At 37.9% G+C, this 12354-nt stretch overlaps 1 protein-coding gene across 6 annotated transcripts in view; it reads right to left on the bottom strand.

The window, feature by feature from the left end:
• CIITA (class II major histocompatibility complex transactivator) overlaps nucleotides 1–12354 on the bottom strand; it is a 46371-nt gene that overhangs the window by 15599 nt on the left and 18418 nt on the right. For 5 of the 6 annotated variants that reach the window (XM_084536542.1, XM_084536543.1, XM_084536546.1 and 2 more), the window contains 9 exons: nucleotides 11578–11721; nucleotides 9156–9284; nucleotides 8665–8724; nucleotides 7239–7322; nucleotides 6553–6612; nucleotides 4001–4150; nucleotides 2622–2768; nucleotides 2427–2483; nucleotides 256–321 (listed from right to left, as the gene is read on the bottom strand). In XM_084536542.1, the coding sequence (XP_084392668.1) occupies nucleotides 256–321; nucleotides 2427–2483; nucleotides 2622–2768; nucleotides 4001–4150; nucleotides 6553–6612; nucleotides 7239–7322; nucleotides 8665–8724; nucleotides 9156–9284; nucleotides 11578–11721 (897 nt within the window). The remainder of the gene's footprint in view (nucleotides 1–255; nucleotides 322–2426; nucleotides 2484–2621; nucleotides 2769–4000; nucleotides 4151–6552; nucleotides 6613–7238; nucleotides 7323–8664; nucleotides 8725–9155; nucleotides 9285–11577; nucleotides 11722–12354) is intronic. The other variant, XM_084536544.1, reaches the window with a different exon arrangement.

The following is a 12354-nucleotide window of genomic DNA, read 5'->3' as shown; positions in this document are numbered from 1 at the left end:
AAGATCTGAATCACTCTGGAGGTATCTATGCAATAGCTGAGTACATTAACCTTCTAAGTAGGACGTACAACTAGATGTCTAAAAATGTACAAGTCAAAGATCTTAAAAACAGGAACTGCGCTCAACAACTTGGAACACCTTCACAAATTGTTGTGAATGACAATTCCGATAACAAGTTTCTTTTTCTATAGACAAGAAAAGAGCAACATTTGTCAAAAAATGTGGAAGTTTCAAGTTTGAGGGATCTAAACTCACTTGGTCTTTTGAAAAGTTCTTCAGAAGGAATTAGAGGAACTTGGACTTCTTTGAATATTTCTAAGCCTGGAGAAACATAACAATACAGTTGAGAAAGACACCTTAATGGTCACTGATTCAGATTTACTAGTTATAACAGTAAGACTAGTCCAAATTTTCAAGTTCATTACAATATAAACCATGTACCATCCAGAGAGAGATAATTGTTTATTTTTTAACATGGGAAAGGTAAAAAAAGCTCCAAAGTGTACATTTCAGCTGACATGAACTCTTGCAGACCTTATGACACTAAACAAGATGACACCTTCACAATGGTGTGAAGAAGACAAATGATAACAAGCTGACATCCACTGTTGTCTTCAAATGTCAGTGTGCATAAATTCATATTCACACATAAGACTTCTTTATGTCATCAAAAGTAAGAGCTTCCTTTTGTTATTCTATTCCTCATGAGCAGGTATTAAGTATGAAAGTCACAGATAAGTGACATAGTGACATGTAAAAACTTGACTATTGGTAACAGAGTTTACCTATTACTCTTCCTGACAAAGTACTGTCACTGTCCAATTTTCTTTTTTTCTTTTTTTTTTCAAACTGTTTTCAAACTACTGCAGACCTTCACACTTAATCAGATGAGCAGTGTCTGCCATACACAAAGAAAACTGGAAATTTTATCAGAAAGCGTATTTTCTACAAATATATGATTAATGACAAAGCGTCAGTTCTGTCAAAATGTTTGGTAGCAAAGGCTTTAAGTGGCAGGACAGAGACTAACAAACCTAAACTCACCAATAGTTTTGTGGTAAACACATTCAAGAGAAATGTGAAAGAAACAGGTACATTTCCCTAGATTTGCACAACTGTATTTATTGTCATAATAATTGGTTCATTCTGATGTAGAATGTGGCAATAAACAGTACAAAGCTTAATCTTTTGATCTGGAAATTAATTCCTATTATGCACAGCAGCAACAGGGGTAATGGTTAGAGTTCAGAGGGGCTTCTACCAAGGAAACACCCACAGACTTCTGATAAGTAAGTCCTTCTTCCAGTAAGACAATACATTTGATATAAGAGTTCTCTCCTGGTAGAAGAAATATCCACTGAAGATATTAAATAAAGAAGGGATATGCCTGATTTTGATTTTACTAGTTTTTTCATTTAATAAAAATAACAGAATAGAAAACCAAGAAAAGCTGTAATGAGATATTTAGATAGGAAGCAGCATTCGTCAAACCAATCAGGTGTTAATGACATTAAAAAAGAAAAAAAAAAAAAGTAATGGTTAGTAATGGTTTGGGATCTTATATGCTTTTTTTTTTTTTTCCTGCATTAGGAGTTCTGAGGTTTGTGACATAGTCACATACATTGTGCTGCTGTAAATCAATCAGAAATTACTATTATTGTGGATTCCCCAAAGCAGCATCCAACTTTTACGAGTATTTCCCCACATCTAGGGTTATTTGACTATTAATCCCCACTTTAAAATTTTGCTCTTATGAGCTGTGCTAGCCACCAGAGGGCAACGAAACACTTGTACTAAGCTGCAAGTAGCTGTAATCACCAGGATACACAGAGATAAGAAACTGAGTAACCACTGAAATCGAACTCCCAGGTCTAAAAGCTGAGAGTTGGAAGTGCAAGGGAAAGTCTGCTACGAGTGTTACTGTTACAGCCTGACCAAGACTCTGATATATATGCATTTATTTATAAGTCTTTCTGTATTAGGCGTCTGCATCATTTAGTCAAAGACATCAGTTTGGTTTCAGGGCTTCCATAAGAGCTGACCGCAGCCTGGCTTCCAGCACAGAGCATTTAAGATGCCCAGGACAAGTGAGTACCAGCACAACTTGCAGTTTTGATTGTGCTCATACATACTGGGCTTTTGTAATAGTTTTAACCAGGTAAGACTGGTCTTTGTAGCAAACTGAATTGGCTACTAATATATAACTGACCCAGTAGCTCTAAAACCCCTTATCTGCCTCATTTTTTGCCTATTAGACTAAGCAGTCTGTGATCAATACAAAGGAAGAAATGTCTCTATTTTTTCTTCTCCTGAATAAGGTCAACATGAGTAAAGCCTGCAGGGTTTGAACTGTCTTTGAGTAGAAGGAATGTGTTCCCTCTTCCAATACAAAGTACTGTACATATAAAAAATAATTTCACACTTACCACATACATTAACTCGAAAACTCGGGGAAAACATTGTTTCAGTGGAGGTAGTCAGTGCTAGCGAGAAACAAATGATAGTTTTGAGTGTATCACAGCTACCAGTGACCAAAATGAGAGAGCTTAGCACCTTGCCGGCAGCAGTGACTTTCCAGTACTTTCTGTCTACTTATGTGGATAATAGATTATTGTACTTACCTGGATATGCTATAATACTTGATGTGCCATTTCCTATTAAAAAATTATTTTTCTGCTGAGCAAGATCTGCAAAGTCTACATTCTCTTGTTTGTCTTTCATGCCAAAGGGTAGACACTCTGGAATCAAAGGTGCTGAAGATCCTGAAACTGACAGCAGAATCATTACTGTCCTGTTTTTAAAGGCTCCTTGTTTCCAAAAGTTTCTAAAAACAGAAAAGGTTTTCTCAAAGCTACTTATCTTTCTTTGTATGTTCTAGGCAAATACTACCAGCTGAGAGTTTATGAGTTCATAGAATCACTTGAGAGCCACAGAATCCATTAAACAAACCGTTAAAAGGATGATGAATGGGAAATATAAAGGATTACCCACCTTTTAGTGACCATTGTGTCTTGACAGTCAAAAAACAAAGTCTATTAATATAAGGCACAGTACACAGGGCAAAGTCTGTAAATGTATGGACCACAGATCCTCCAGAAGAGAAAACGTGTAGAAAATGTATGTATCCACTACATATCTGAATTAATTTTTACCATTCTTTGCACTGTCTTTCTCACAGAATTGTACAATACAAATGTACAAGCAGCTAGCAAGCGTCCTCCCTCTGAACTTGCACCAGGGAATTTTTTGTTGATGGAGTGCTTGCAACTCAATCACCCATAGCCCCGAGTTTCTGTGGGTGTGACACAATTTCTTATGATACTTTGTGCTGCCTCAACTAGCTTCAGATACTCCAAGACTTCAAACTTATGCAATTGTTTTTGATTCCTTTCCAGCACAGATTTAACAGCAAAGACTATTGGACTGTGAGTCTTTGTCATGAGCACTTTCCAGTATACCTTGCACACCCTCTGCTACACAACATGATCAAAACAAGGTGACTATACAGCCCATCACTTGGATTAGTACTTGCTTTTTGTGAACAAAATTCCACACTAGATTTTGCTCTACTATTGCTAATACACTAATAGTATATATATCACTTCAAATATAATTACCTAGCAGCCCTTTACAAACACCTGAATGAGAAAGAAATTGAAATTAAACACAAGTTTATTAATGAAAAATTTGTGATTTCATATTCTTAAGACAAATAGATAATTATTTAGATAAGTATACATTAAATAACTCTGTTCTGTTTTTTAATCAAACAGTATTTCAACAATTAAACGGAAGATTCATTCTATTTCATTATGGCAATGCACTTCAAATTTTCCTTGAATACTTTCATTGTCTTAGTGGGAGCAGTTTTAAGTGCTACATTGAAATGGCTGCCATATTTGGTTTTTCTCCACCATTGTTCATGGTCAACAACTGGACTTACAAGGTAAAAAAAATCACCCTGTACAAGAGTGCACAGGCATAGCTGTCCTGTACATACCAGGAATTACAAAACTTCTTCCCAGTGCATTGATAGCGGGAACAGAAAAGGACATGTGCTGGTGAGTTAGCGAGGTGGAGCTAGCTGGATGGCTGCTGAGAGGCATAGCCAAGAAACTGCCATTCCTTGTAGACACTGCAGGGGCATCCACTTGGAAAAAAAGAAAACAGGAGACAAAAAGAAATGGAGAAAGTTATTTTATGGCTAGCAACTAAGTGGGCCAGAGGAGAGGTCTTTCAAGAAGCGGTCAAATGGGAAGGGAGGCTTACATGTAGTACGTGATTTCATTTGCTTAGTGAAAGTTTCTTATATATTAATTGAGATATACTTTGCTTTAAACTGGTCTGCTGGTTTCCCTGGTGTTGCCACACCCTTATTCTCAGAGCTGGTTGTGTTGCTGCCTGTCTAGCAGCAACAATCAAGTTTATATTTAATCACTTCCTGTGGTCTAATGGTTAGTCAAGAGATACAAACCTGTAGTTTGGGTAGGATGTTTTTACGTTGTCTATCAGAAACTGATGTGTTATTATAGAAATCTCTATTTTTTTACTGTGGTCTATATATAAACAAGCTTTTAAAGGTGCTTTTTGGTTTGTGTGTAAATAAGCACATAAAATTCCCACATAATTTCCTATCTGAGAACCACTGTGTTACTAAGATTTAAAAGATCAAGTACTGTTATAGCTCCACCTAGCCACAAAAGATTAGGCCAATCTGAAGTTTAATTTCGTTCAACTCCTTTGAAATATTTTGGGTTTATTACTGAACTTTAGTCCACATTATCCTCTTCACTGTAGAGACATTATTTTTTGAAGAGGTAGTCTGTTTGCCTTTTTAAGATCATACAGTGACACTCATTTTGTAATAGGGAAGATTAATTCTGATTTTGTTGTGTAGCTCAAATTTCTGTCAATAAGCTTTTTTTTTTTTTTTTTTTTTTGGCCTCAGTACTTACACTGTCATCTATATTTAGTCCTTCCACCAGCACCTTTGTTGGGTCAGTTAAAGTGAAGAGAGTGACAGTATTCTCAGCACTTTCTGAAAAAGGGTAGGTGAAGCTTTACAAAGTATGTTAGCTCTGCCATGATTCTGTACACCACAGACTAGAATGCAAGCCCTTTTGGTGAGGTGTTTTACATTCACTTTATTTATTTTAATCAGGAACCGATGTGCCATTTCCCTATCAAAACTCTCTTTGTTAGCATGGCATTAACGTAAGCTTTAAAAAGTGCCAAATTTGTAAAGGAATTTAAACAGATAGGCAATAATCTGCCTTTAATACCTACTAATTGCCTAGAAATTTAACTGCATTTGAATAACCTAAAACCAGCAAGGACCAGTTCATGAGGAAGTCTGTTTACCTTTCCAAATCCATCCAGCTGATTCTGCTCAATCTCTTGCCAGAAATCCACATGAACACTGGAAAATCAGTTCGGGTCACAGTCCCCTGGCTGTATGTGCCCTGGCTGTGACTTTTATTCAGACTAAACCAGTACTTAGAAGCTGCAGGCCTCAGGTGTGCTGAGGTGCAGTCCCAGGATCCAAGCTCCATCTGGATGGCTCTCTAGGTGGCAAGGTACTTTTGGCTACCTGTCCCAATACATAAAAGGCTATGGAGTTTGGTGCAATCAGAGCTTCTCTCAGGAAGCCTGAGAAACACACAAGGATGCATATAGCACTTCAAAACACGGTATATCTTCATTCAGAGGTAATTGCTTTCACATTTTTTGAAAGAGTATTTTGCTGCATTAGCTGTATCTGAGATGCTCATTTAGCCTATAGCTGGGTTAAGAACTTGAACACTCATTTACTCTGGGGAACAAGTTACAGCTTGTGTGCTGGCTGCAGTTACTGCCTTGTGGATGCTCTGAGAGCATGCAACACCTAGAAATTACCCTTTCTCCAAATTCTTACTTTGGTGTAAAGGACTGTAGAATATGGACTGGTCCAAGAAGCAGTTTCTTCACTGTTATTTTTACTAGGATATTTCACTGTATGTTTGGAAGGTGTCACACTTAAGCCATAGTTTGGCATTTCCTGCCAAACAAAATTTTGATTCTCTTTTGTTGTCACATAACCCATAATAAACAAAAAGTGTACACGATAAGCTATGAAGATTGCCATTGGTCTGCTTTCTGCCCTCAGATGAGTTTAGAGGAGTTCAGCTGTGTCTCTGTTGATGCAAAGGACATAATTTTTCTATTGCCCAACAGAAATCTGTGCTTTTGAGGCATAAGGATCCTTCTGTCTCCAGACCACAGGACTGTAATCAGTCCTAAAATGAACATCTTAATACCTACTGATAAGAGATCATTGATTTCTTGCATCATAAATTAGACTGAGGTGTATAATAAGAGGTATATGATTGTACAGTTATTTCTACCCTACTGGAAGCACTGAAACATGAAAACACACCTCTGTGTTATATCATCATATCTACAAGAACAGACTTTCTCTAGAAGGTAGAGCCACAACATTTAACAGAGGAAGGCACTATGGAACAAAAGACAACATATGTTCAATAACCTTTTACTGTTCAGCCAATATCTTACCAATTTTCTTGTATTTGGGTTCTGAAACATCAGCACAACTCTCTATGGAGCCTAAAAATGCTGAAAGAAAAAAAAAAGGTGATATTAAGTGACAGAAATGGAATCCAGTTTGTCATTTTTAAGTGTCCATTGTGGAAACTAATTTTAACTTTTTAAAGTAGAAGGAGATGCTAGCACTTTCAATTCAGCTATTTCAGAACTGCATGAGTCCAATATATTAAACATGAATGTGAATAGTCTCATATTATTTTACAATACTGAAGTTTGAATTGGGCTTCAGATTATTATTTTTTTTTTTTTTGCCACTAATCAAACATTTTTGCAGTTCTTGCTGTTAAAAAGGGAATAGTTCAACTAAAGTTCAACTAATGCTTGATAAGCTACAGATATACTGAAAACAAAATTAAAATTTTCACATGGATGACAAAAAAAAGGGGGAAGAAATATAACACACTTAATGTTATGTTAGAGGACAACAGATTCTGCAAATTATGACGAATGTGCTGGGGTGAGATTTTACTCCCAGCCCATAGAGGGTAAACAAAGTCAGAGGAAGCACATCTGTTTATGTCAGTGAAGAACTATAGGAGGAATATACTGAGGCTGCTTTTAAAATCAAAGTACCCTAATGCATATTTGGAATCCAAACACTACAGACTTTCAAGCTCTCACCATTTTTTACTTACTTCTTTTGTGACATTTCTGCATCTTTACATCAGTAAATATCTCAGTGTTTTCAGCAGTCATTTCATCCAAAATAAGGCTCCCTGCTAAAAAGGTGAAATATTGCAAATGTCAACCTTTGTTCTCCTAGAAATATTCCAGGAGGAGGTAAAAGGAAAAGAAAGATACCAGCAGAAAGCAAACATGCTCCAAATAAAAGATGGAAACCAAAAATCATGCAGTAAAAAATATCCAAATCTATACAATTTAGAAAGCCCTCAGAACTCTGGCCAAAGACTCTCTCACTGTGTGACATTAATCTACTGTGGCAAATTCAGTGGCTACTAAAACACAAGTACTTCTCAATGCTCTAATGACAAGCAAAGGATTAAACATCACAGCTGATTCACAGATATATTTTTTGTGTGATCTCAGTATTACTGAAGTTACTTGCTCATTTTGTATATGAAAATGATTAGTTCCTTTAGATGTAGAGTAAAAGGTTCTGAACCATTTATATATGTTGTGTTGTAAGAGCTGTGAAGTTATCTATACCAGTCTTCTACAGGCAAAGACATAAATACTCATACTGTATCTCATTTCCTCTAAGATAAATATGAATATTGCCATTTGGTGTAACCAACCCCTCAAATTCTAAACACAACAGGGAGCAGAAAAAAACATTTAAAGCCACATAGGTTTCTTGTAGCCAGAATTAATTGTCCTAGTTATGGTATTACCTTTAGTAAGTTATTCCAAAATACTTTCCCCAAGTGTAAAAGAGGATGTGCAGATATTGTGTGAATTTTTTTCGATCTACAGATTTCCCAGCAGCCACACATTAAATATATACTCTAAAATAGCAAACAACTGCACCGCAGCCAAAACAATGATTTTGTACAACAAGCCAAGTGATTATCCCTGGTTAAGCACTGATATGAAGAAATCCTTTACTACATGTATGTTATACCATCACTGCTTTGATCAGGGAGAGAAGTAAAATCTGACACGCCTTCTCAGGCAACTTTGTGCATCCTGGACAGAAACAAGGGTGCATGAACTGTATTTGTATGCATGATATTTCCTCTTGGTGGCTCAGGCTTCTTGAATACATGTCAATATGTGTCAATTGCTCAGAATAAGTCTGATGGTGCTTGAGAGCCTATATAGCACTAGGCAGTCAAGCAGTAAATACGCTATTGCTTTGATGAGGTGACCTGCAACTTGGTCAGAGATACAACTGCTCTCTTTGAGAAAATCCTTCAAAATACAGAAAATCCTTGGAGTTTTTCAGGACACAATTCCCAGGTGGAAGAAGGAGGGAGGTGGAAGAGGATACCAGGTGACAGAAACCCTACTGGTATTCTGATTGTGGAGATGAGGAACAATGTAAGATGTTAGGTAGAACACTGTCATGGAGAAAATTAATTTTATTCACATAAATCTTACCAAAACTATCTTCCACTTGCTTCTCCTGCTGATCTTTGAGCACATATTCTGCTAATTCAGCTACCAAAAAAAGAAAAAAAGGAACACAGTAACATCATAGTAAATTGCACAGCAAAACTATTGTAGGTTTACTTCATTAACAGAATTCTCCAGTATAAGTGAAATTAAAGAGTTAAAATAATTTTTTCTTGTAAATCGTTGCTCAGGAAACAAAGAACATGAGAAAGAAGAAGTGGAGACAGGAAGTGTTAAGCAGAAGGATCCATTAATAGAGAGATTTTCCCCTGACAACCACAAACTGTTGCGCATGTTTCCTCACAACTCACAGGTTTAGGTACCACGTAGTGGTAACAACTTACTATGCATGAGGACACTTGAATATATGCCACCACTTTAGAGCAAAAGTAGAATTTGTAAGAAATAGATATATCAAGTAAGTAGAAAATAATGACCATGTTGACACCAAGCACTTAAAAAAAAAGTTTTCATACCTATTCTAGCATAAGCTTCTCTGGCATTGGAAGAGGGATACAACTCATCCCCATTTTCATCATTTTCCACTGTACACAGGAAATCCATATTATTCAACTGATCATAGTTGCTGGCATCAATTTCAGAATCTAGAATGAGAAAGGAGTTAGCATTGGGTTCAATGGATACCATAGCCAAAGAAAAATAACAGAAAGCAGGACATGCAGAAAAGGCAGATTTAGTGCTTCAGCATACAGCTTTGGCTTTTTGGTACATGTTGGCTACCTAAGAACAGAACTGAACTCTCAGTAAACTTAGTTACCCAGAAATCAACACTTTTGTTAAACTCTGAGGATCCACCTCTCCTAGTAAATAAAAATGTTTCAGAACCCATTCCATGACACTATGGCCTATAGACATGGCCTGGACTCATCCATACTATTAAACCTCTTTAGTCTTCAGTATGTGGTGATACCATTCAAATTCCCTCTTCAGGGTATTTCTGGGTCCATGCTAGCCACAGCTCTGCAGCTAGAAATTGCCTGGGAAAATACCAGTTGGCCAAGACAAAAAGCATGTCGGACTATATTAGCACCTTAACAATGGAGATGTCCTACTTTCCATAACCTGGGCAATGTCTTGACACTGCTTAATTTATCCATGTCTTCTCAGACAATGGGAAGGCTCAGAAGTATTCAAATCAATGAAACATCTTTGGTGTAGTAAGAGTTAGTCCTTTATCCCTATTTCAACCTACTTTCAGTCCCTGAGCAAGTGAGGCCATGGCAGTGCAGAAAAACTCCTGCAGAGATGTTAGTAATAGAAGTTGAGAGAGCAAAACTCAAACTGGAAAATAATTAATTACGTAGATGATTCCAGATTCTGGTGCTCAGTTTTGCATTGGTTTGCACATGCACCTGCTGACACTGGTCACTCAGGAAAGCAACAAGGATGTGAAATGATATCACTCTAATTTGGTAACTTTTTATGCCTATGTGACACATAACTATAGACTTCATATCTGGTATACACTAACTTGTGTTCTTCTTTTATTGCCACTCTCAACCCATAGTCCAGCTCATTTTTTCAAACAAGCTCAGCTATTGCTCCACAACACAGTCAGCAGCATAGACACACTCTCATACCTTTATGCCAACAAACTCAGGAAGAATAGAACATTCCATAATGCCCACACCAGGTCAGGAGCAGAATTTGAAAGCCAAAGCCAACCTTCCAACCTGCTTAGCTGTAGCAACTTGTATGTAAGGAACTGCCACCTTTCCACCCTGGTCTTTCTGCTTTCTCCGTCACAGAATAAAGAAATTATTGGTTTGTGCTCTCAAAAGCTGTAAAACAGCATCTGCTAATGCACATCTATTGTGTTGGTGCCTTAGGATCTCAGCTGGAAATGAAATGAAATAGTTTGCTTGCAGTTAGCTTGCTGGCTTGGCTTCCTATTATCATAGAAAGGGATCTTTAAAGATCACGGTTTAACTTTTAGGTCGTCCTCTGTGGAACTATGAGTTGGACTAAAGGATCCTTGTGGGTCCCTTCCAATTGGAATATTGTATGATTCTATGATCACCCAGTTCCAACCCTTGCCATGGGCAGGGATACCTCCCACTGGCCTTGAACACTGCCAGGGATGGGGCATCCACAGCTTCTCTGTGCCTCACTACCAGTGCCTCACTACCCTCATATGAAGATATAATTTCTTCATTATATCTAATCTATATCTACTCTCTTCTAGTTTAAAACTGTTTCCCCTTGTTGCATAACTACACACACTGGCAAAGAGTCTCTACCGATCTTTCTTGTAGGCTCCCTTTATATTTTGGAAGGCTGCTATAAGGTCTCCCCAGAGCCTTCTCTTCTCTAGGCTAAAAAATAGCCCTCAGATCATCTTTGTCACCCTCCTCTGGACCCACTAACAGTCCTGTGTTTTACTTGTGCTGGGGACACCAGATCTGAACACAGTACTCCAGGTGGGATCTCACAAGGGTGGAGCAAAGGTGGAGAATCCCCTCCCTCAACCTTCTGGCCACACTTTTTTGATGCAGCCCAAGATTCGATTGACTTTCTGGGCTGCAAGTACACATTGCTAGCTCAAGTGAAGTTTTTAATCCACCAATACTCCCAAGTATCTCTCCACAGGGAAGCTCTCCATCCATTCATCCCCCAGTCTGTACTGATGGTTGAAATCGCCCCAACTGGGGTGCAGCACCTTGTGCTTGGCTTTAAATACATGGTAATTTATGGAAGGAGTCCCTATTTTATATATAGATAGTCACAAAGTTATCATATTGTAAAACCAAGTGTCTGTTGCATTTAGTCCAGCCACCATGATAACTGCCATTAGATGGCTACTTAATCCAGAGGAGATGGCAATGAATTACAGCATGACAGCTAAACTATTCAAGGGCTTTTTAGTGTATTACTAACCTGCAAACAAGTCACCCTCTTCATTTCCAGATGGCTTAGGGTCTAAGAGAGTAAACAGATGCACTGGATCGATGTCACTGTGCAGCAAATCAAGATAGCCATTTTCACACACCAATGCTGAATCCATGATTTGTCTCTTGCTGTCTGAAATCAAATCACAATACAATTAGCTATGATAAAAGTCAACACTTCTGTCAACCAGAATTACAAGTCTGCTGCTGTGGCTTTCTGTTGACCACAAGGCATTAAAATCTTAATGCTGTGGAACTGGTACTGATAAAAAAACCCTGAGTTGAGTTTTAACCCTGAATTACTTAAAATCCAGTTTGCAGTGAGACCTTTCAATTTTTTACCCAAATCAGGGGAGTGGGATACTGCAGTCTGACCATCTGGGCCTAAAGCTCCTGGGAATAAATTATAACTTCTGTAAATTCATCAGTATATAAGTGGTGCAAGCACAGACTCAGCAGGTACTGGGGGAATGAGAAGACTGCTGTGAAGATGATGAAAGAAGAATCCCATTCTGTACTGGTATGACAATTTCTTCTTAGGGCCAGCAGCTTCTGGCTGGGATGCTATATCCCAGTTCCTGAGACCTGCAGGTAGCACTAGGAGACATCTTCTCAGCACAGCAAAGAACAGTAAAAGATTGAACAGCTGCTTCATAGAATTCTTCCCTAGACCTTATGGCTGATTGTGTATGGTCAACTTGAGAATTCACTTCTGGTAACAGGGCATTCACTGCAACTGTGGAATTTACCACAGTTATTTTAAAAT

Source organism: Aythya ferina (genome assembly GCF_964211825.1).
Source record: "Aythya ferina genome assembly, chromosome: 15".
Lineage (NCBI taxonomy): Eukaryota > Metazoa > Chordata > Aves > Anseriformes > Anatidae > Aythya > Aythya ferina.
This window is presented reverse-complemented; position numbering and strand designations above follow the sequence as displayed.